The 25,344-nt window shown below is 39.9% G+C and overlaps 1 protein-coding gene across 2 annotated transcripts in view; it reads left to right on the plus strand.

The window, feature by feature from the left end:
* The first annotated feature begins 10 nt into the window (after nucleotides 1–10).
* The window catches only part of PDHX (pyruvate dehydrogenase complex component X), a 71,474-nt gene continuing 46,140 nt past the window's right edge, over nucleotides 11–25,344 (plus strand). The window contains exons 1-2 of one of the 2 annotated variants that reach the window (XM_061151824.1): nucleotides 11–209; nucleotides 19,759–19,839. In XM_061151824.1, the coding sequence (XP_061007807.1) occupies nucleotides 50–209; nucleotides 19,759–19,839 (241 nt within the window). In that variant the 5' untranslated portion in view covers nucleotides 11–49. Of the gene's footprint in view, nucleotides 210–5,987; nucleotides 6,394–19,758; nucleotides 19,840–25,344 lie in introns of those variants that run through there. The other variant, XM_061151832.1, reaches the window with a different exon arrangement.

Raw genomic sequence — 25,344 nt, forward strand, 5'->3', positions numbered from 1 at the left:
ACTGGGCGATCAGGCTGTGCTGAGGGCAGCCCAGGAGAAGGCCGGCAAGATGGCGGCCTCCTGGAGGCTAGGCTGTGACCCTCGGCTGCTGCGTTGCCTTCTGGGCTTTGGTAGTCGCAGAAGCTCAAAGCTGGTTAAGGGGGCTGCTAGGTGGTCTGTCGGCCGTGGAGCTAGTTGGAGATGGTTTCACAGTACGCAGTGGCTGCGGGGTGAGTGGCCGGGGCTTGCTCAGCTTCTCTGTACCTGAGCAATGGGCCTGGGGCAGGGGCCTTTTGATCGAGGGCCTGAATCTGGGTGTGGCGGCGCCCGGAGCTCACCGTTCCCTAATCCTTTTTTCTGGGAGAGGGTCTGCTGACGTGGTCTAGTGCATGCCGCAAAGGGCTTTTTTGGAAGCTAGGAGAACTTGACTCCATCCCTGGCCGTCTGGCTTCTTCGTGACCTTGCCTTGGAATTTGGGTTCTGAGGCCTGTCTCAGGCCGCTTCCCAGTCATATTTCAGGTGTCTTTAGAGTTGGCTAATTGCCCAAGTTTGCTAACATTCAGACGTCATCGTTAGCTGCTTTTATTCATTCTCCTGGCCCGTCTCAGGAGAACTTCGAGGCCACTGGGATTGCTCTAGGCAAGGACTGGTGAAGGATCCCATTTGTAAATGTCAAGACATCATCAGACATAGGTCCGGAAGAATGTTTTAAGCAAAACATGAGCTTGAAAGAGTGAAAATTTAGGAGGGGAATCTTAGGAAGGTGTCGACTTAAAGACACAACGTAAGAGCTGTGAGTTTAAGTTTTATTCGAGGTCTTACTGAGTTTTATAGCCCGGGAGACAGCGACTCAGCTCTGAGCAGCTACTCTGCCGGGGTGGGGGCGGGGGGTAAGCCAGATTGCATATGAATTTTTTTGGCTAGGAAATGCATGCAGTCAAGCGTATATCTTAGCAAAGATTACTGCCGATCATAACAGATATGTCATGTTAATGAGTTTAATATTTATTATCTTAGTGTTTTTCTATGGATGGGGAGGTGTAAGAATCTAGGGTTATTTAAATTCTTCCTGAGATGTCCTTTGAACTATCTTACAGCCTGTTTATCCAAAGCAGAGTGCTTCATCTTGAATTCCTCTCAGGTCTCACTGTTGCTTGGCAACTGCTGTGAGTTGTGAATTAACCCTTGTGGAACTGGGCAGTCCATGAAATTCCTTTTTCTTCACAAAATTTATTATAGAAAGTTGTCATTAAACACAACACGATTCTCCCAGTATTTAATAGTTTGCAATGTAGTGTGCCAGCCATTATTTTCCTTTACAAGAGGGGCGAGTGCATATGTGTGATGTATCATTATTACCTGCCGATCATTCAGTCCCTCCATATGATGAATTGTAATATAAAAAATTTGGCGTGGGCATCGCCTATGCTAAAGTTTTTATATTACAGTTCATCATAGTCTGAGCTACTTGAGGCCCGGGCGGGGATGTTATATGAAGTTAATGGCATGGTGAGTGCACTGAGATTTTAAGATTTAAGGGAACAATTTAACTTCTTCAGCCTAATGTTTCATAGCATTCCCTGTCTTCGCTTCCCCCAGTTTGTTAAATAATGAACTTTCCTACAGCTGCCAGAGATTCTGTCTGGGGTGGAACTCAGCAGTCTGCATTTTACAAACAACCTTTGGTGAATTTTCATGTACGAAATATCAACATTTGATGTTTGATGGGCTACACTTTGAGATTTGCTCTCTTAGAAAATCATGGAATGTTAAAAGCTCACTGTTAGGAATAACTGAGAAAGAATGTTCTTATTAAACAGATACTTTTGAGAATCTTTGAACATTTTAAACACTCTCTACTGAGAAAGGGGGCAAGTGTTGCATACTCAAAAATGTGCATGCCGTTTCAGGGGTTTTGCTTAGACCCAACTTGACAGTCCTTGCCTGAGACATCATGACATTTTACCTACCCCTCAACACACTGCGAACAACTTGTCTGTCTGCTTGAACTTCATCTGTAAGGAATCCTAGGAAAGCTGTGTTAGCTTCCTGGTGCCTCCCTCTTTGATGTATACAGGATGCTGGTGATTATCTTGGGCCTGCCTCAGTGATCTAGGATTCTTTCCCTATTTCAAGATCAGTTTTTCAGTGGTGGTCCTCAGGAGTTTACCTGGTGAGCCGGTGGTTAAAGGACTTCGCTCATGGCTCAGTGGTAAAGAATCTACCTGCAGCGTAGGAGCTGCAGAAGACACAGGTTCGATCCCTGGGTCGGGAAGATCCTCTGGGGGAGGTCATGGCAACCCATTCCAGTATTCTTGCCTGGAGAATCCCACAGATAGAGGAGCCTGGTGGGCTACAGTCCATAGGGTCACAAAAAGTTGGACACGACTGAAGCGACTTAGCATCCACACACACACACTAACCAGTAGTTTAGATCACACTTCCACTGCACAGGGTGTGGGTTCGATCCCTGGTCAGGGAAGTAAGATCCCACATGCTGTGCAGTACGGCCAAAAAATAAATGAATAAAAAAATATGCCAAAGTCATTTAAATTTTTTTGAATAAAGGTCAACTGTTTAGCAGTTCTAATCTCTTTTTCAACTTTTAATTCCCTCTTGCCATGTAACATAACATATTCATAGGTTCTGGGGTTAGGACATCTTGGGTGTGGTGGGGCACAGGCATTAGTCTGTCTACATGAAAGCTGATTATTGTATGTTATTGGATAGCTGTAGCTTATTTGGAAGTCTTAGATTTTTTTCCTAATGCTAAGCCAAAATTTGTCTCCTGACTTTTCACATACAGGCTTTTGTTTTGCCATGATAAATATACATGACAATCCTTGAACTATTTGCTTTACAGAGCGTGGATTACGAGGTGTTTGTTGGTTTTTCTCAAGCTTGGTAGAAATTACAGTTTCATAAAACTAAACAACTATTTGGTAGTCTATAGACTATGAATTTGACACAATTACTGAATTATTTCATCTTTCACTTAACTGTCAAGGATTTAAAAATCAGTCAGTTGCGAAGTCACTTGGAGTTTTGGTTTCTTCAAAAGGTGTTTGTTGGCAGCATATTTATGAACTTATAGCATATGCAATGTGCTTAGCCCTTAGAGTTCCTTATTCACTTCTCACAACCACCTAGTAAAGTTGGCATTTTCTGCATTTTTATTGGGCAGAAGATACTAAGGCTCAGAGAAATTAAGTGGTACTTCCAAAGCCACACAACTATAATGGTAATGAACTGAAAAGGAGCCATGTATTTTTTACTCTGTGTTTAACAAATCCTTAATTATTTCATTCTCTGAACTGCAGTGCAGTGTGTCCTGAGAGGGTAGAGACTTATTCACCATACTATTACTGAGTGAAGAAATGAGCCCTAGTTGCAAGGTACCTGGTAGCTGCTAAGAAAGTGGTTGGCCTGCTGAAGGAACAGATTCTGTGTATTCAGGCACATGGCCCATCTAGTCATGCTTCTGAAGATGGAATCCTGTGTTCTGTATAGGCTTTATCCTTAAAGTATGGGGAGGTAAACAACAGCAATGTGATTTCAGTAGTGTGTGTAGTGAGCTCTGAGGGGCTAAGTTCAGGATGATAAGGGAGAACTTAAGAAGGCTTCCTGGAGGTGGCAGCCCTTTCAGGCTGAAAGAGTAGCAGACATAAAGGCCCAGAGCCTAGCTGTGGTATTTACAGAAGTGGCAAAGTATTTGTAAACCATTTTTCATCACACCCTAGGCATTTAACTTTGAAGAGTTTCCATTGCTGCCCTTTCAGAGAAAGTGGCTTAGTTTGGAATTAATTAATAATAAGATGTTAATATTGTTGGTTTTAAGTTGTCTCTGAGGAATAACATGTTGAATGTAAAATAACATGAGAGGAGGAGAATAAATGAGGTTCAGTCTTTGTAGTGCTTTGCCCAATATCTGACTATAGGCCTTGCATTTATAGATGTTAAATAAACATATCTGTGGAAGCTAAAAATCTTGAAAGTTATATTAAAAAAGCGGGTCTACAGTATTGCATCTTTGCAGCCAGTGAACCAGTCTGTGTCATTTTAGGAGAAAATTTATTGACAACATTTAAAAACTAGGAACTGTTTATCTAAACAGTCTAAATTTTTGTCTTCCTTTGAAAATTTAAAGTTAGGACCTATATGGTGACAGACGATTGAGACTGAGTAATGACTGTTCTCTTCAGGTAGGAAATTACATACTTTCTAGTTGACCATTTTCTCTTTGTTACCTCTCAGCCAGCAAGACTGAATGTCCTTTGAAATTTGTCATCACCTCTAGTTGTTGTTCTTTTCTTGTACTCTTATCTCTATGGAAAGCAGAAAACGGGAGATAGGTTAGGAAAAATGGGAGAAAGGAGTGTGTGAGTGTGTGTATAAAGGAAGAAATTTATTATAGATTTAATATGAAATTGAAGCATGACTGAATCTGAAGAAACTCAAGAGGTGCTGCTAACCCACTTTCTCCTGTTTCCTCTAAGCATCTGAGTTTTTGATGGTGGTTCTATAACAAGGAGAGGACTTCTTTGTTAAAGAGTCAATGGTGTGGCATGTTGACCTATAACAGACTTCCAGACATTTCTTGAGCAAAGATGGGTTTATTTGGGATCTGCAGAGAAGAGCAGTTTGGGGTGTGCAACCATGGGGAGCCACATGCTAATCCCCACAAGCTCGGGAAGGAGAACATTTAATACAGAGGGGCAGAGGAAGGTGGGAGTCTACAGTAAGCAAAGCGTCCACGGCTTTCCACTGGCTGAGTCCTCGCCAGGAAAGGAGAGGAATCAGTCTTCTTCCTGTTGGGCTTTGCAGTTACTACAGGGTGTGAGAGGTCCCCCTTCTGGTCTCCCAACTCTATTTAATTGAAGTTTCTGTTTATTAATTTTCACAGTTATTTTTATCAAAGCATAAATACTGTTTTAGTCCTGGCTCTAATTAAATCTTTCTACACTGATACTGATGAGACTATTACTGTTCTTTGAGTTCTTTAACCATGGAAACAGAAACATACAGACTTGCTGAAATAAAGATATAGGATTTCTTAGAAGGGTACAACACCAGAGTGTCTGGGCCATATCCATTTCTTGTAGGGCTCCCATTGTCTGCTGTCTTTTCTCTGATTTACGTTGGTTTTCTCCACACTTGCCAATCTACTCATGGTTTTTCTTTTTCTATCATGTCAACTTGCTTTGCCTTAATGCTGATGCAGGTCCTTACACTCGTTGCTCTTTCAGTTTAGTTCAAGCACACACCACCATTTTTGTGATCTAATTCCAGATTCCCTGGTCAGAGAAGCTATAGGTCAGCTGTGGTACAGAACACAGGGTTGATTAAATCAAAGACTGCAATTCGGACATTTCGTTTAAAAGGGAAGTGTGAGTTGGGAATCAATGATGTCTGTTATTCTGACCTCTTGATTAGAGTAGAGTAGTGAAGTCCTTCGTTTTAATTGTTTTGGGGTTAAGTATTGACTAGAGAAAATGGATGATCAATTAAGCAAGTCAGAATAGGCTACTCAGTAGTTGAGATCTGTGGTCATCTAAGGAAAACAGAAAGGGGATGAATGAGATCATAGAAGCAGCAGCAGGAGAATCTGGTAAGATTTGGATTATCAGGAAGTACTTAGTCCTACTCATTGCTTTAAAACTTTTCATTCGCGATACGTAAGTGGGATATTCCAAGGAGCCATTACATACTGAACATTCCCTATTTGCCGGGCTTCATTTTAGATTCTTTTCGAACTTCCCTGGTGGTTTGGTGGTTAACGCTCTGCACACCAATGCAGGAAGCACAGGTTCGATCCCTGATTGGAGAACGAAGACCCTACAGGCCACACCGTGTGGCCTGAAAAAAAAAGATTCTTTACCTCTGTCACTTCTAATCATAAGAACCTTGCAAAGGTTAGTTGTGTTTTATGGGTAAAGAGATAGTCCGTGAGGTTTAGTGGTTTGTCCAAGGTTAGTAAGTGAATGACTACCTTGGAACTATGAACATGATACTATACAGAGGAAGAACAGAGGTCCTTGCTTGTTGGATATCTTGGAGTAGACTGACTGACTAATCATGAAGTTGGGAACTGTAGACTGAATATTTGTGTCCTCCCCAAATTCATACATTGTAACCTGATGGGCAATGAGAGGGTATTAGGTGGGGGCCTTTGGCAGGGGCCTGGGTCAGAGTGAGAGGAGCCCTCATGAGTGGGATTTAGTGCCCTTATAAAAGAGACTCCAAAGAGCTGCCTCACCCCTGCCACCATGGGAAGACACCACAAGAAGATGTGCTCTGTGAACCAGGAAGTGGGCCCTCATCAGCCACCATACCAATTGGCCAGGATCATGATCTTGGACTCTCCGGCCTCCAGACCATGAGAAATAAATGTTGTTTCTAAGCCGCCAGTCTCAGGTATTTTCTCATAGCAGTCCGCATGGACTCAGGCACTGGGCAGTGGGATCATCAACTCAGGGCCCGTGTTCACAAGAGAGGGTTACAGCCAAACAGAATCGGGTCTCTGCCAGCCAGAAAAAAGTTGGAAAAGTGGGTTTGGGAACAACACGTAGCATTTATTGAGAGCTTACCATGTACCATTCCCCTTTCTCAGCCCTTTGTGTGAATTCCCTCCGTGCTTATGATAGCTAGTGCTATGCTTGGGTGATAGAAATCTAGTTTCAGCCCAGGCTGCCTGACACCAAAGCTGGTTCTTTCCCTAACCACAGCCTTCTTCATTGCCAAGTAATAACTTGACTATGGACATCAGCAGAACAGTGTCAGCGTGCTGAAGGTTTGTTCACTCTGTATGTTTTAGCGAACACCTGCTTTTTTTTTTTTGTAAGTGAGGCATTTGAGTAATATCTACATTGTGAAATGTTATTTCAGCAGCAGTTGTGATGTCTTAAGTTATTTTAAATAATGTAAGATACTAACCTTCTAGATTGTGTATAAAGGAATTAGGACCATTCAAAAGTTAAAGTATATGTCAGTGTCCTCTCTGTAAGTTTCTAAGATGATCCACTCTTGAATATACCTTATTGTTATCTTGAGCATCATTTGCCTTTTTGACAAAATGTGTAAATCCCCAAACTATTAGTCATATGTTCATTCTTCCACTACACTCTGGAGTGGTGATTTCTTTTTGCCTTTGTTCCAGGATTGCAAAATTAACTGGGATTCATGTAGAACTTAAATTTTCTAGTTTAATACCAGGAAGACCAGTGCTGCAAGCTGAAACCTCTTCTGAAGTGTTTGGTTTATTTCGCTCAGGAAATAGTTCTGCAGCCGTACTGACATACCGTCAGATCACTGAGTGGGTACTAAGTGTATGGAGGAACCAACAGGTTCTGTAAACAAAGGGGGATGTATCGTGCCTCTTTATTTTTTGTATTTGGTAAGCAGTCCATTTAGTGTAGCTGGTGGTCTACTAGATATTTTCCTGCAATCATGGTCTTTCTTGTATTAGCAAAACATTTCTAGGGAAGAATTAAGGTTGGTAAATTTATAATTCAGGAGCATTTCTTTGGGAATCTCTTAGCACTGATTTTTTTTAGAGGGGCATAAATCTATTTGAAAACTGAAAAACTCTTATCACTTCTTCAGAAAAATGCAAAATTTTGTATGTGATTCCAGGGAACTTGTAGATCTCCCTGTAATTTATCTATAATGCTACCTGGTCGCCGACCTGTTACCATGAACATTTTGGTTATTTCCTATAGAAAATAATTGTGCTACTTTGCAAGGGTATTTACCATATCTGAGAACAAGAAAGGTGTTAAGCAAGAATACTGGAGTGGGTTGCCATGCCCTTCTCCTGGGCATCTTCATGACCCAGGGATTGAACCCAGGTCCCCCACATTGCAAGTGGATTCTTTACTGACTGAGCCCCCACGGAAACCCAGAATACTGGAGTGGGTAGCCTATCCCTTCTCCAGGGGATCTTCCCAATCCAGGAATCAAACCAGGGTCTCCTGCATTGCAAGCAGATTCTTTACCAGCTGAGCTACCAGGAAAGCCCCTCTCTGCTCATGCTGTTCATTCAAATGGAGTAACCTGCCTGTGGTTTGACAATTTTCTTGTTACTTAATGCCACCCTCCTAAATCTTCTTATACAGTCCTGTCAGGGAATGGATGACACTCCAAAAATGGGTAATTTGACTGGAGTTTAATAAGTGACCATTTTTGTGAACTTAGGGTATAGAGGTGGCACAGTACTAAGGGGCTTTTTGAGTAAGGTGCTGTGATCACCCTCAGCTTGAAGAGGCATGGACAAGGAGCACTTCCTGAACTGGGAAGTGGGGAGCCTTTGTGATCTCTGATGGAGCTGTGCCCTTCAGTTAAAGGATCCAGCCAGGTCAGGTGACCCCACAAGGAGGGAGCTGAGGAAATAACCTGACCTCACTCTCCTCTCTCCTTTTCAGTCTCCTTATGCTTCCTGTTGGTGGAACCCAACTGGAGGCCAAAGCAAGGAAGCCTGTTAGTGTAGCCTGTTTAGTAGTGTTGAGGGGTTGACGAGTAGATCTGTAAGGGCAGATGGGAGACGCCTTACAGGCCCACCTGACTTACACCCATTAGTCATTACACTTTATACCTCAGGTTTAACACTGATGCCATCAAGTACGGCTCATGTGTATGTGTATGGCAGGTCTCATGCTAAGAGGGGAAGAGAGTGAGTATAGTTTCTACACTTGGAAAAACCACACGAGGCTTCCTTGGACTGTTTCCCTGGGCCAATGCTTTGCCAAGAGCAAGCACAGGCTCTTCATAGCTGACCTGATTTTTAATAGGATTTTTCTGTCTACATTTGAATAACTGAATAGGAATCAAGGCTATGTAGGCTTTTAGGGCACTTTTTATAGGAAGAAGAATGTTGTTTTTGGAGCAGAGGCATCTAATTTGGATTTCTGTGTTTTTTTTTTTTTTTTTTAAACTGGTACTCCTAAATCAAGTCATCCTTGATTCCTAACTTTCCCATGCCACATCTGAACTACCAGAAATTCTCATTGGCTCTACCTTTTAAATGTAATCTGACCACTCCTCACTACTTGTTCCACCAACTAGCCTGGCCCAGGCTACCACCACCTCTAATCCAGTTTATTGCAGGAGTGTCCCAGAAGATGTCCCCGCCACACCCTTGGCCCGGTACGGACTGTTCTCCCTGCAGCTTTCAGAGTGTCACTTTTAAATTATAAGCCAGGTCATGTTACTCTTCTGCTGAAAACCCTCCAAGAGCTTCTCATTAATCTCGGAAGAAAATCTGAAGTCCTGACTGTGGTTTCCAAGGCCCAATATGATACACACCCCCCACCTGTATGACTTCAGCTCTGGCCTTGCCTCTCCTCACGCTGAGTCCACTCTGGCACACGGCTCCCTCGGTGAATTCTCAACATACCAAGTATGCTCTCGGCTCATTCTTGTGCTTGCGCTTTCCTCTGTCTAGAAGGCCCTTCCGTCAGAGATTTGCATGGCTTCTTCCATTCAGTTCTGCTCACTTTGTCAGAGGAAGGGTTTTCTGATGAACCAGGAAAATAGTTCCTCCCCTGCAACTGGTTCCCCTTACCTTCCTTACTTTTCTTGGAAGGATCTGGTCCTTTACATGCCTTTTCAGTCTCAGGACAAGTATTCTAAGTCAGTAAAGGAGAACAGGTAACAGCGTTCATGGATATCTTCACTTTGTATTTAAAATCCCATTATTTTAGCTTTATAGTTGAGACCATCTCAAAGCATGTGCAGTTTTTCTTTTCTTTTTTGTCATTATATCCTTGTGAACATAGCTATGCCTATGGCACTGCAAACAGGTTCAGTTTTTTATTGTTTGTTTATTTTACTCACTTAAAATTTTTATTTTCATGCCTTTTCATTGTTATTTATATAATGTCAAACCCATTAACCATGTATTAAAGTGTACTGGAAGGTACTATGGCTATGTTCTATTAGGTGGTCGTCCCAGCATAGTTTTTTGAACTTCCTTGACTCACTTTTCATTTTCATTTATGTCTTACTCTTTAGCCAAACTAAGCTATGTTTCCTTCTTCTTGGTTTGCATATGATGTTTCCCTAACCTGGAATATCTCTGTTGGCCCCTCACCATGTTTTCTTTGCCTGGCAGACTTTTTAAAATTAAGTGTTATTTTTTAATTGTAAAAGAAATATATAAAATTTACTATTTTAACTATTTTTAAATGTATATTTCCAGGGCATTGAGAGCCTTCACACTGTTGAATAGCCATTACTGTGGTCTCCAAAACTTTTTCATCATCCCAAACTGAAACTCTGTACCCATTAAACAGTAACTCCCCATTCCCTCTCTACCCAGCCCTTGGTAACCACTGTTCTACCTCCTCTCTGAATTGGCCTGTTCTAGGTAGGTATCTCATTAAAAATGGAATCATAAAATATTTGTCTTTTTGTGTCTGGTTTATTTCACTTAGTATGTTTTCAGGTTTCATCCATGTCATTGCAGGTATCTGAATTTCATCTGTTTTGGAGGCCGAATCACATCTTATTGGCTGTATATACCACATTTTGTTTATCCATTCATGTATCAATGGACACTTGGGTGGTTTGCACTTCTTGGCCGCTGTGAATAGTGCAGCTATGAACATGGTTGTGCAAACACCTATTCCTGTTCCGGCTTTCATTTCTTTCAGGTATATAGCCAGAAGTGAGATTGCCTCATCTAATAAATGATCATTCAATGTTTAATGTTTTGAGGAACCATTGGGTTGTTTTTCCACAGAAACTGCATTGTTTTACTTTCCCTCTGGTAGTGCACAAGGGCTCTTAATTTCTCCACATCTTGCCAACACTTGTTTTCTGTGTTTCTGATAATAGCCATTCTAATGAGGATGAAGCGGTACTAGTACACAAATCAAGATTTCCTTTCCTAATCAGCTAGAATCTCGTCTCTCAGCCCTTTGGAGTTCTGACAGCACGGTTATCTGCTACCCTCTAGCACTTGCGTTTGTCTTGACTTCCCATTTAAACTATAATCCTTTGAGGTCAGGATTCTGGTCTTCCATGGGTTGAGGGCTAGGACAGCAGGAGCTCTGTAAGCATTTGTTGAATGCCTCATTTGCCTTTCGCTTTAGTAGGCAGTATCATGACAGCACCACAGGAGGTACATTTGCCAGTGACGTTAATGAGAATTAGGTTTTCAAATGTGCAGTAGAGTTAAAGAATTAGTGTGCTTTAGCAGTGAGGACAAGGCTGGATAAGGTAAAGACTAGAAAGGAAGCCTTCAAGTTTAGGTTGGGAAGGTGAGAGGAACCTGTGAATCTGTCTCTCCTTACCTGAATGAATTGTGAAGTAAGATTGTGTGTGTGTGTGTGTGTGTGCGTGCGTGCGGGGGTCGCTTCAGTCCTGTCCAACTCTTTGCAACTCTATGGACTGTAGGCCACCAGGCTCCTCTGTTCATGGGACTCTCCAGGCAAGTATACTGGAGTGGGTTGCCATGTCCTCCTCCCAACCCAGAGATCGAACCTGTGGCTCTCATGTCTCTGCATTGGCAGGCAGATTCTTTACCACTAACCACCTATGAAGCCCAGGACACCATCACATAGCTAGCCAACTGCATGCCTTCAGAGTTTATCCTCTTAACCATCACTGTGCTGCCTATTAACAGCTAACATTTTTTGAAACTTAACTTTTTGTCAGGCCCCATTGTAATGACTTGACATGTATAACCTCATTTAGACCTTTTTTATTAAATAATAGCTTATTTTAATACAATAGTATGTGTGTATAATTTAAATAGGCAAATGGTACTAAAAAGCTTATGGCAACATAGTGGATCTCTGACCCATCTTTTCCTACTTGCCTAGTCATCCTCCTTAGAAGCAACACTGTCCTGTGGCATTTGCTCATCTCTCTATGTTATATATTATCTATGGATGACTTCTGATCAGTCATCCCCCTATTTTCTTCCCCATTCTCCCAATGTAGTTATTTTTCAGTTCTTAATTAAATCTATATTTAGTGTTTACACCAACCAAGTATGCTTAACAGAATTCTTGTGTATCATCCCATATTATGACTGTTACCTTTCTAACTTAGCTAGCGTGTGAGATGAGTGCAATCGTGCTGCAGTTTTGAACATTCTTTGGCATTGCCTTTCTTTGGGATTGGAATGAAAGTTGACCTTTTCCAGCCCTGTGGTCCAAATTTGCTTCCGTACTGAGTGCAGCACTTTCACAGCATTGTCTTTTAGGATTTGAAATAGCTCAACTGGAATTCCATCATCTCCACTAGCTTTGTTCATAGTGATGCTTCCTAAGGCCCACTTGACTTCGCATTCCAGGATGTCTGGCTCTAGGTGAGTGATCACACCATCGTGGTTATCTGGGTCATGAAGAGCTTTTTTTGTATAGTTCTTCTGTGTATTCTTGCCACCTCTTAATATCTTCTGCTTTTGTTCGGTCCATACCATTTCTGTCCTTTATTGTGCCCCTCTTTGCATGAAATGTTGATCACTGAGGAAGGCTTTCTTATCTCTCCTTGCTATTCTTTGGAACTCTCCTTTCAAATGGGTTTATCTTTCCTTTTCTCCTTGCCTTTAGCTTCTCTTCTTTTCTCAGCTATTTGTAAGCCCTCATCAGACAACCATTTAGCCTTTTTGCATTTCTTTTTCTTGGGGATGGTCTTGATCACTGCCTCTTGTACAATGTCATGAAACTCCTCCATCCATAGTTCTTCACACACTCTGTCTATCAGATCTAATCCCTTGAATCTGTCATTTCCACTGTATAATCAAAGGGATTTGATTTAGGTCGTGCCTGAATGGTCTAGTGGTTTTCCCTACTTTCTTCAATATACGTCTGAATTTGGCAATAAGGAGTTCATGATCTGAGCCATAGTCAGCTCCCAATCTTGTTTTTGCTGGCTATATAGAGTTTCTCCATCTTTGGCTGCAAAGAATATAATCAGTCTGATTTCAGTATTGACCATCTGATGATGTCCATGTGTAGAGTCTTCTCTTGTGTCGTTGGAAGAGGGTGTTTGCTATGACCAGTGTGTCCTCTTGGCAAAACTCTTAGCCTTTGAGCTGCTTCGTTTTGTACTCAAAGGCCAAATATGCCTGTTACTCCAGGTATCTCTTGACTTCCTACTTTTGCATTCGAGTCCCCTATAATGAAAAGGACATCTTTTTTGGGTGTTCATTCTAGAAGGTCTTGTAGATCTTCATAGAACTGTTCAACGTCAGCTTCTTGCGTTCCTGGTCGGTGTTATTGCAGCGCTATTCAGTAGCTATTGAGCTGTTTCAGTGCTAGCAAAGTAATGCTCACAATTCTCCAAGCCAGGCTTCAACAGTGTGTGAACCGTGAACTTCCAGATGTTCAAGCTGGATTTAGAAAAGGCAGAGGAACCAGAGATTAAGTTGCCAACATCCGTTGGGTCATTGAAAAAGCAAGAGTTACAGAAAAACATCTACTTCTGCTTTATTGATATGCCAAAGCCTTTGACTGAGTGGATCACAACAAACTGGAAAATTCTTAAAGAGATGAGAATACTAGACCACCTGACCTGCCTCCTGAGAAATCTGTATGCAGGTCCAGAAGCAACAACTAGAACTGGACATGGAAGAACAGACTGGTTCCAAGTCGGGGAAGGAGTACATCAAGGCTGTATATTGTCACCCTGCTTATTTAACTTATATGCAGAGTACATCATGCAAAATGCCAGGCTGGATAAAGTACAAGCTGGAATCAAGATTGCTGGGAGAACTATCAATAACCTCAGATACGTAGATGACACCACCCTTATGGCAGAAAGTGAAGAGGAACTAAAGAGCCTCTTGATGAAAGTGAAAGAGGAGAGTGAAAAAGTTGACTTAAAACTAAATATTCAGAAAACTAAGATTATGGCTTCCAGTCCCATAACTTCAAGGCAAATAGATGGGGAAACATTGGAAACAGTGAGAGACTTTAGTTTCTTTGGCTCCAAAATCACTGCAGATGGTGACTGCAGCCCTGAAATTAAAAGATGCCTCTTCCTTGGAAGAAAAGCTATGACCAACCTAGACAGCATATTAAAAAGCAGAGACATTACTTTGCCAACAAAGGTCTGTCTAGTTAAAGCTGTGATTTTTCCAGTAGTCATGTGTGAATGTGAGAGTTGGACTATAAAGAAAGCTAAAGACCGAAGAATTGGTGCTTTTGAACTGTGATGTTGGAGAAGACTCTTGAGAGTCCCTTGGACTGCAAGGAGATCCAACCAGTCAATCCTAAAGGAAGTCAGTCCTAAATATTCATTGGAAGGACTGATGCTGAAGCTGAAACTCCAATACTTTGGCCACCTGATTTGAAGAACTGACTCATTTGAAAAGACATTCGTGCTGGTAAAAGATTGAAGGCAGGAAGAGAAGGGGACAACAGAGGATAAGATGGTTGGATGGCATCACCGACTTGATGGACATGAGTTTGTGTGAGCTCTGGGAGCTGGTGATAGACAGGGAGACCTGGCGTGTGGCATTCCATGGGGTCGCAAAGAGTCTGACACTACTGAGCAACTGAACTGAACTGAGCTGAACTGACCTTTTTCTGCATTTTTTCAAATCTTTGCTTTATACTTTTTTCTTTAACTTGCCTGTTTGTCCCACACAATCCGATACCTACCTGACACAGTTTCTGGTATTGTCAGTCACATCAGCTGTTTTTTCAGTTAATATTCTTTTGTAGTTTCTGTATTTCTCTAGGTGTGTAGGTTCAACCTGTCTCCCAAAGGTCTTCTCTTTTACCTCTACAGAGGAAACAACCTCCAGTCTTCTGCTGAAGGATGATGATGTTACTCAGAACCTAAATAGCATTCACCCAAGTCTTCAAAGGGCCAGTATTTCCAAAGGTCCTCAGTACTGCCAGTTCTTGGACCTTTGGGAAATTCTCATATAAACCAGGTTGATTATCTCAGTTTTTCCCACTTCTGGTTTAGCTTTCAGCTTTCTTAGACTCTCTTAGTCAATCATTTGCCTTCCTATCTACATTATTCACTTTTCTGCTTCCAGAGTGTGTTCTGGTATTCTTTCTTTTCTCCCTGTTCTTGTGGGTTTATGTCTGAAAATAACAAGAAACAAAGAAACAAAAAGCATGTATAAAAAAGCCATCAGCTAAAGACAGGTACTGTTGTCATTTTGGAGTGAGTCCATTCAGTCTTTGTGTACATACAAGCTAAATAGGTAGAACTTGGATTATGCTGTGTGTTGTGTGTGTGTGTGTGTGTGCGTGTGTGTGTGTGTGCGTGCGCGCGCGCGCACGCGCACACACGCAGTTGCTAAGTTGTGTCTGGCTCTGCAGCCCCAAGGCCTGCAGCACTGCTTCCCTGCCCTTTACTCTGCCATGTGTACGGGTACTCTTTGAGGGACATCTTTCATTATGTTTGTTACTTTAAATACTATATTCCCACAAACTGTTATGCATATGTTTTCTGTTGTTGCTCATTGACATTTTCAATCTATTATATCGAAATAAGTATTTGAACAAAGACCCATGTGACATCTTTACCTTTCTTTATTCAAAACTGCAGTGTTAATATTACTTTGTGCCCTGGTACTGATTTTGAAATTATTTGTACTTCATATGGCCTTTTTTCATCCAGCCTGCAGGTGGCAGAATTGCTTTATTTAAGCAGAAATTTTACAGGTCAATTTTATTTAATGAGTTCTTGCGTTAGAAAGAGAAGTGATTAAATGAAAAGCTTTCTATTAGGAAATAAGCAAATTAATGTAAAGAACAGAGAGCTGTGCTAATAAAGTGTTGGGTAATTTATTTCTTCGATTTGTCTATCTTCACTTCACGATTTTTGTGTTTGGATTATAGTCGTATTAATGGAACAGAGCATGACCCTCAAGCAGTACCATATGTAAATTGTGGAATTTCCTTAATTGTTAGAGTAATGGAGCTTAGATCTGCTTCATATTAGCCACCAAGCTATTTGTTCTGCCTTTGTATTTTAAGAGTTTGCTTATATTAATCTTTTTTTTTTTTTATATCTAGAGACCTTTTAGAATTGATGTGTAGATCTTCAATTTAAAACTTTTTTTTAATAGGTTTTGCTGATCTGTGAGTGTTTTAAAATTAAAGACATGCTTTAGAGAATAAGAAATTAGATTAATGTACTATATTTGAAGTTGAAAACTGAATTATGCTTTAGAAAGATTGGAAGATCAGGTTTGAAGAAATTAGGAATTGTTTAGAAAAACTGCTATAGAGTCAGTGAGTGATTGATTGCTCATAGGCTCAAATGGCTGATGAAGAGGGTAAAACAGCAATATGCTAAGAAGAAATGTGCTCTAAAAATATGAAATATACTAAGAAATGACAGTGCCGTTCTATTGAGGCAGAAAGAGATGAAAACAATTGTGATGGCTTGATGAGACTCTAAAATCAGTATACTTAAATATAACCTGGAAATGTGCATTACTCTAGTTACCTTAAAATATTTTAAATATTGTCTTTAACTGCTACAGAAGGGCAGACTTATCAGCCAATAGATATAGTTTTCAGCTTGATAAAAAGAAACAACACTAAAATGACTACAAGAGAGTTAAAGTTAACAAAATATGCGGCATTTTTTGAGTACTAATTGAAATAACCTGTATGACCAGGGGAATAAAAAACCACATTTCCTTTATTATTACTATAGTTGTGCCCAGTTATAAATAGGAACTATAGTTGGTGCCCATTTTAAGGCCTCCTCAGTTTGTTAGGAGAAAGGTAGAATGTACTGCTTATTGAAATGAGAAGGGAAGTGATATATAGCTTCTAATGGAGTTAAGCAATGTTATGTATAGGTTAAAATTCAAGGAGTCTAGAAAAGCCCATACTGTCCTCAAAAGAATCGACGCAGCCATCAGATATTAGTTATGTGCAGCTCTTCATTCAAAACTGGTATTATGATTATATAATTACCTTCCCACTGAAAAAAATATATTTGGAAAAGATGTGTGTAATATTCAGGGAGAACGAGGATATACTAGAATGAAATATTCATTTTCATTAATAATACTTCCTTTTTAAAATGATTTTCTAGCATGAGAGTCTGAGGATAGATTGGTCAGATTAATCAGAAAACACATCGCACATTTTACTCTCCATAAGTCGGTATAATCAATCAGGAGATAGTACTGAATAATGGAAATGTCCAGAATGTCTTTGTTTTTTTCTCACCTTCATTTCAGAGAAGGATTATGATCTATTACAGAATTTTTATGTTTTATTGTCATTATTCAGAGAAGCAATTCCAGTTCACCCATGAAGGGTGGCTGTATGAGGAATGATGTTTTACTTTTAAAATATGAAAATTTTTGTGGTTCTTGATGTGGGAATTCATAAAATAGTGTGAAATTTTCATAATAAAGTACTTAATGTCAGAAATAATGGAAAATGTGATAGTCTCATAGGTGAGAGATTATAATAGGAGAGAATCGTAAAATAAATATTAGTTGTGTCATGGCACCTAGAACCAAGGTATAAAAATATTGAAGAGAGACTTTGTTTTGAGAAAATCGAGTTCGTGTTTGTCATACATCAGAATCTGGACATAGAATCATTGCAGTTCATTTAGTTTGCCTCCTTGTATTGAAACTCTATTTGATGTATAAATTTGCTATGTATGTGATTGTGAAGTATTCCATCACATAATGTCAGGCTTGAACTTTTAATAGAGAGGGATTGTTAGGCTATTTGATTAGACACATGAAGAATACTCACGTTTGAATTTGTGAGTGAATAAGCCTATAAGTAACTGATGATTAATTAATTGATGGTCCATATTGATAAGGATCATCAATTATTGATGAGTGGTAATAGAGTGTAGGAGAGTACAGCCTTGAGAGTTAGGCAGAATTCAGATCCCTCCACCAGGGGCTATAGTTTTCTCATTGATGAAATGGGTGTGTTGACTTAGAATTTGGTTTGGGCTCTGTCACTGTCGGGGTATTAAGAGTGATGTTTCTACATTTGTTTCCTTATAGTTTAGTACCAGTTGAGAAAGAGGCAAAAAGTCAGACGGATGGAGATCAGCGTAACAGTTTTAATGCTGATGAGTTTGTTCAATTGTAAAATGTGACTTAAGTCTGTGGCCTTCTACAGTTGGACTCCTCAGTACAGCCCCTGTGTAGACTTCGGGCTTTTGTTTGAGAGAGAGAGTTTGTGTATATAAACTTCACATCCTGAGTAACTTCCTAGCACCCACTGGGTCTGCTGGCAGGAACAGAGAGAGTTGGACTTTCTCTCTGCTTTGAAGGGCAGGTCCCTTTATGCCTAGTGCATAGAAGAACTGAGGGGAAAATGAAGGCTCCCAATAGGCAGGCAGGTCTTATAATGAGGAAAAGACTGAGGCAGGTGTATTTGTTCAGATCCTTTTCCCAGTCCTTTAGAGGGGAGTGGGAGGACAGAAACTTCGTTTCAAATATTTCAGAGATGGAACTCCTTTACCATGAAGCCATAGGAACTCCCCATTTGAAATTACATTAAAATTATTTGTTTCCCAAATAAAATGTTTAACTTCATTTAACATTTAGTATTAAACCCCAAAACATCAATGGGGAGGAAAAGTCCTGTTCTACTCTTTCCACATTTGAAATATGCTAGATGTGATATGTTTTGCTTTTTTATGTCAGAGAGTTGAATAATCTTAGGAAGAGAATAAGTTCTGTGGAAGATTTCAGGGAATGTAGTTTGTGACTGTGGCCGCCGCTAAATAAGCACTGGAGTGGGTAACTATTTATTAATATTAACTTCCTGTAGATTGTAATGTAACAACTGTGTGCCCTGGTCCTGGAAAGTGGAACTCTTGGGAAGCACATCTGGCAAATATATGAAGTGTCTTCTTTTTTGATACCTGAGGGAAAAGTAGCTCTGCTTTATTGAGAGGTCCCCCTGGCTTGAGTCCATCTTTTTGGATCCTTAATCGAATTCTGGTATAGAACACAATCTCAGATTAATTTAACTACATAAGTTCTCTTGCCAGATCATCCGCAACAAGGCAGACCTCTCCTTTTCACACTTAGCAGCAAGAACCCTTGATTCTTGAATAGTATATAACGTTGCTGCTACTGCTGCTGCTAAGTCACGTCAGTCGTGTCCGACTCTGTGCGACCCCATAGACGGCAGCCCACCAGGCTCCCATCCCTGGGATTCTCCAGGCAAGAACACTGGAGTGGGTTGCCATTTCCTTCTCCAGTGCGTGAAAGTGAAGAGTGAAAGTGAAGTTGCTCAGTCGTGTCTGACTCTTAGCGACCCCATGGCTTACCAGGCTCCTCCATCCATGGGATTTCCCAGGCAAGAGTACTGGAGTGGGGTGGCATTGCCTTCTCCAGTATATAATGTTAGATGAAAGTAAAAACACAACCAGTTTCTTAAAGTTTAATCTTGATTATTCTCTTATAAATCTAATCTTAATTATTGTGTTGTAGGTTATCAGAAACCAGTTTATTTTCTTTTTATTTGTCTTTTCCTTTGGTTGTTTTACCTGTAAATATTTTTTGGTAGTGACAAAAGGGGAAGGAGAAAAAGATGAAACAAAAGTCAACTTTTTTTTTTTTTTTAAATCTTGTAAGCACATGGCTTGAAAATATGCATAGAGGACTTCGGGGAACAATGAAAAAGGAATCGAAAATATTCTGGAAAAGATTACGGAACACTTAGTTTGACCAGTTGGGTGTCTTTCAGACTGGAATATTTTTTTCCTCAGATTGAATTTCATATTAATTTACTTGAACTTTTTGCTGATGCCTCATGAGGTGTATTACTCTTTGTGTTTGATCTTTCCTTTTTTCAATTCCAGCTGACCCTATTAAGATCCTAATGCCGTCACTGTCTCCTACAATGGAGGAAGGGAACATTGTGAAGTGGCTGAAGAAGGAAGGTGAGTAAGTGCATCACTAATGCCTGTGTTATTGGATGGTTTTTGTTTTCCCTAATCTGCTGGTTTACACAGTACATGATGTACGTAAAATGATCAGTTCTTATGCTTGTTAACCTCTACTGTTTAAATAAAAACTTCTTGTGGTAATGTAGCAGAGGTTTTATGGGGTTAGCCTGTATCTTTTCACAAGCAAGCAGAGAATGATCAGCTATTTTAAGGCTTTTTTGCAAGTTTTAGTTCTTAACACTTCCTTTAGTTTCAGCATCATAAAATTGTCAATTCCCTCAAGTTAGTTTGTTACTTTATAACAGCTCTGTGTATGTGTGTTTTCCTGTAGCTAGGCAATCTGATTACAAACTTCATTGGAAAGAACACATAAGTAAAAATACTAAAAAAAAAAACTTATAAGCAGCAGAGGAGAGTTGTAGACCTACTAGATTTTGAAACACATTATTAAGCCTTTGTAATTAAAACTGTAGTATTGGTGCATAAAAAGACATACTACTAGAACTGAATAGAAAATGAGGAAATAGACACAGATGCACACCATTATTTAATGTTTAAATAGTGAAGGAAGATGATACTAGATTTAGTCCTTGTGCTGTGTCAGTGATAAATTACGAATGACTCAATCACTTAATCTACAAAAATGAAACCAGACAAGTATTAGGGGAAAAAAGCTGGTGAATTCCTCTGGAAGTAGATAATTACCCTAACTACAACTCAAACTCCAGATGCAATAAAGGAGCTACAGATAATTTGATAGTGAAAATAATAACTTTAGTATAGCTGAAAACATAATAAATAGAGTAAAAAAGTGACAAATCGGAGAAGGGTGTTGCAGTTTTTAACCACAGAGGATTAATATTTCTAAAAAGTACAGAATAAGAAAACTATCAGCTCAGCAAGAAAATGGACAAGATACAGGAGTAGATGATTTTCAGAAAAAGAATTATAAATTGCCTTTAAGACACCTGAAAAGCTACTTAATATTTTGTGTTAATAAATACACAAACTAATACTACACTGATTTATTATTTCTTACCAATCACTTTTTTTAATAGAAATTTAAAAGTTTGATAAGTTATCCTGTTGATGAGACTAAAGGGAATGGGAGGAAGCAGGCACTCTCAAACACTGCTTGAGGAAATACAAAACGGTATAAGTCCTTGTTCAGTTGCTCAGTCATGTCTGACTCTTTGCGACCCCCATGGACTGCAGCACACCAGGCTTCCCTGTCCTTCTCTGTCTCCTGGAGTTTGCTCAAACTCATGTCCATTAAGTCGATGATGCCAGGGAAGAAAATTTGTCAATACCTAGAAAAATCACATTTATATTTACCCTTTCGCCAGGCAGTTCTATTTCTAGGGACCCTATCTCAAGGCAAAACTAAGAAAAGACACACATGTGAGACTATTTATTATAGCAGTGTTTGTAATAGCAAAAGGTAGAAACAGTCCAGCTATGGTCAACACAGAATTTGATGAATAACATATACTATATCCACAGCTATAAAAGGAATGAAGAGTATCTCTCTATAGTATTGTAGCGTGATCTTCAGGGCAGAAAAGCAAGGTGGAAACTGGTAGATATAATATGTATCATTCACTAAAAAAAGAGATAGGAGTACTAATATTTGGAAATTTTAAAACAAAAAAAAATTAACAAAAAAAGTGGTTATCTGTAGTGCAGTTGAGGAAACAGTGTGGTGAGTGGAGAGAGAAAGTAGAAGCTAGATTTCTCTGAATGTATCTTGTTTGTCTTCTTAACTTTAGAATATACACATATTTTGCATAATTTTAACACAATTTAATTTTAAAAGACTCCTAACCGTGGAAACCAGATGAAGCAGAAGGGCCTAATTATATACTGACTAACTGATACAACAACCGTGCAGAGAGGGGCTATTTCAAATGTCAGTAAATGTGACTATATATACCTACTGAATTGTAATTGAAAGACAATGACATCTCTAAAAATATAAACTGTTTAGAGTAATTGTATTATAGTGGTCATGTTGGTTATCTTTGCTACTCTAAGGTTTTTTAAAATGTGTTTTATGGGATAAAGCAGTTGAGTGATTAAGCTGATACTATTGGGAACCCAGCCTTTGGGTGTGTTTTAAAGGAAAACATATGAAAGATAGGTAGGGTTAAGGAAAGATCCTGTGATGACTAATTTTCTAGCTCTTTTCCGTGGCAGGGCCTGGAAAAACAACAAATCTGCTAGCAATGAGCACCCCTAACAGTGAGACTATAGTCTCTAAATGCCATTTCCTACTAAAGTTAACCAGATCTTCTTGGAAAATAGCTGCTTCCAGGTCTGTGGCAGGCAGTGTACAAGATGGAACATGAAAGTGAAAGTCACTCAGTCATGTCCAACTCTTTGCGACCCCATGGACTCTACAGTCCATGGAATTCTCTAGGCCAGAACACTAGAGTTCTCTTCTCCAGGGGATCTACCCAACCCAGGGATTGAACCCAGGTCTCCCGCATGGCAGGCAGATTCTTTACCAGCTGAGCCACCAGGGAAGCCCGAGAATGCTGGAGTGGGTAGCCTATCCCTTCTCCAGTGAATCTTCCCTACCCAGGAATCAAACTGGGGTCTCCTGCTTGAACTTACTATCAATTTAGAAGGCAAAGCAGTTATCAAAAACTCCTGAAAGTGAAGTCACTCAGTCATCTCTGACTCTTTGTGACCCCATGGACTGTAACCTCCCAGGCTCCTCTGTCCATGGAATTTTCCAGGGAAGAATACTGGAGTGGTTTGCCATTTCCTTCATCAGGGGATCTTCCCGACCCAAGGATTGAACTTGGTTCTCCTACACTGCAGACAGACTCTTTACTGTCTGAGCCACTGGGGAAACCTTTCAAGCTAAGTTCCCCAAAAACTCCTGAGGGCATCTTAATGGACTCAGGACTCAAAAATGGGCCAATTTGAGGATCAGTAAGAATAGTATCTATGGTGTATTTTGAAACACATTAAATATATTTGAATTCAAAGCTTTCAATAATACTAAAGAAAAACACTAGTAGTTGGTGTCCTGTAGGGAATGCCAGTAAAGTAACTCATTTTGAAAAAGTGATGATAAGTGGAAAGACTCAAGTATTGTCCTTGCCTTTCTTCTACGAATTGTAGCTCAGAGTAACCATGTAGTTGGTGCAAAGAAATTTCTAATTAGTGGCATATTTCCCAATTCTTAAAAGATGGAGGAATGATAGAATGTCACTGTATCACAGTTTTGCAAACTCTAATGAATTAAAGGATATTGCCAGTGATCATCAATGGTGTGCTATTATCACAAAAAGAGTGAAAACCGGCTAGTACACCCCACCAGCTCTAAGATTGTCTTGCAAGAAACTTGAGCCAAATGTGATCAAGCTTATAGTTCTAACACCAATTTCCAGGAGATACAGAGGATGTGTTCAGTGGCACCATGAGGAGTATATCAGCATAATCCAGTTCCAATGTAGGGACCTTATTTTATTTATGATTAAAGTAACTAAAACATTTGGGGACATTTGAAAATTACATGTTTAATGAGATTAAGTCATTAATCATTTTAGAGGTTTAATGATACAGTAATAATCATTTTAAAAATTTTATGTCTAAGAGATACGAGTTGAAATATTTATGTATGAAATGACAGTATGTCTGGCATTAACTTCAAAATACCTCTGGTGGGAGGATGAGTAAAGTTGTTCATGAGTCAATTGACAGTTATAAAAGTTTCTAAGTTGGTTTATTAACTCTCTACATCACTTCTGAGATTTTTGTGCTAATCTTTTCTAAAGTTGTGCAGTCTGTAGCCTTTGGGATATAACTTGGAGTGAGAAACTACTCTTGCCTGAGCTTTTTATAAGCTCAGTGTGAATTTCAAATCTTGTTAGTAAGAGAATATTTGTTATAATACTACCTAAGCTGTATTAATCTCTTACTTATAGCAACCATTTTACCAGAATTTTTAAAATTTGTTTACTGAAGTAACACTGATTTATAACATTATATATTTCATGCGTACAAACTCACATTTCTTCTCTATATGCTGCAGTGTGCTCACCACCAAAAACTTAAGTTTCCATCTGTCACCATGTGGTTGATCCTCTTTACCCATTTTGCCTTCTCCTCCTTCCCCTCCCCTTTCCCCTGATTACTAGGTAACCACTATTCTGTTGTCTGTGGCTGTGTGTTTATTTTGATTTGTTGATTTATTTGTTTTGTTTGTTATATTCTGTGTATGAGTGAAATCATACAGTATTTATTTTTCTTTGAATTATTTCATTTAGCATAATACCCTCAAGGTCCATCCATGCTGTTGCAAATAGCAAAATTTCATCTTTTTTGTGACTGAGTAGTATTCCATTAAATAATGTATTTAAGTATATATCTCACATCTTTATCCATTTATCTGTTGATGATCACATAGGTTGTTTTCATACAACTTAAGTATTACAATAATTATTGTAAATACTTATTTTGCCAGATTTTAAATACTTAGTATGGTGCTTAAAAAAATAAGACTAAGTATATGAAGGCCAAAGAGATGAGGATGCTGCAGTGCTCAGGGTACAAAAGAACAGAGGAGAAATTACTGTGGAGGAAGTTGGAGAAGGAGACTTTTTATTTTTCTGGCAGCTGGTTTCTTTCCTTTTTCCTTTCTGTTGTCATTGCCATGTACCAGGTACTGACCTTGGGATGGCTTCTTTTAGCCATCTCCCTGTGCTTGACTCCTGCAACATAGTAAACTTTTGGGGAGTTGAATTTCCACTAGGGTGTGTTGAACAGATGTATAGAGATATTGACCAAATGCGTTCCTCATGGCCATTATTATGCCTCAGATTGAGAAATGATAAACCAAGCATTAAACATGGAAAGAGAAGAGGAAAGAGTGAGCTGAGAATGAAGGACATGGTCTGGGAGGACTGACCCCTGAGAGTAGCCCTGAAAGGACTTCTGGGGTCCCTGTGTGATTCAGTGGGCACAGATGTCACCCAGACAAATGCTGGTATTGAATGGTCCAGCCTAGTGCTTATGAAGTGGTATAGAGAGAGTTTAGGCAGTGGGCAGGAGTTCAGAGTATGACAGGGCTGTGCTGTGATCCCAGGAAATGAGCCATTCATGGCAGTGACGGCAAGTGTTGGGGTTGGGAAGAAGGCTGCAAGTGGAAGTACGAGAGAAAAGTACCCAGTTTTTGTGGGTAAGGGGCAGGGCTGGGGTGCTAGAAAGGCAATAAGATAAATGATAGAATGGGCCTTGCAGCAGGAGTTTAGATCTGTGGATTGGGCCAGTATAGGAGATGGGAGGTATGACACAAGGAGGCTCTTTTGTGACCTCATGGACTGTAGCCTGCTAGGCTCCACTGTCCATGAGGTTTCCCAAGCAAGCCTACTGGAGTAGATTGCCAGTTCCTTCTCCAGGGCATCTTCCCAACCCAGCAAGAGAACCCAGGTCTCCTGCAAATTCCTTACCACCGAGCCACCTGGGAAGCCCTTTAAAGCCATATGC

Source organism: Dama dama, chromosome 1 (assembly GCF_033118175.1).
Source record: "Dama dama isolate Ldn47 chromosome 1, ASM3311817v1, whole genome shotgun sequence".
NCBI classification, from domain to species: Eukaryota; Metazoa; Chordata; class Mammalia; order Artiodactyla; family Cervidae; genus Dama; species Dama dama.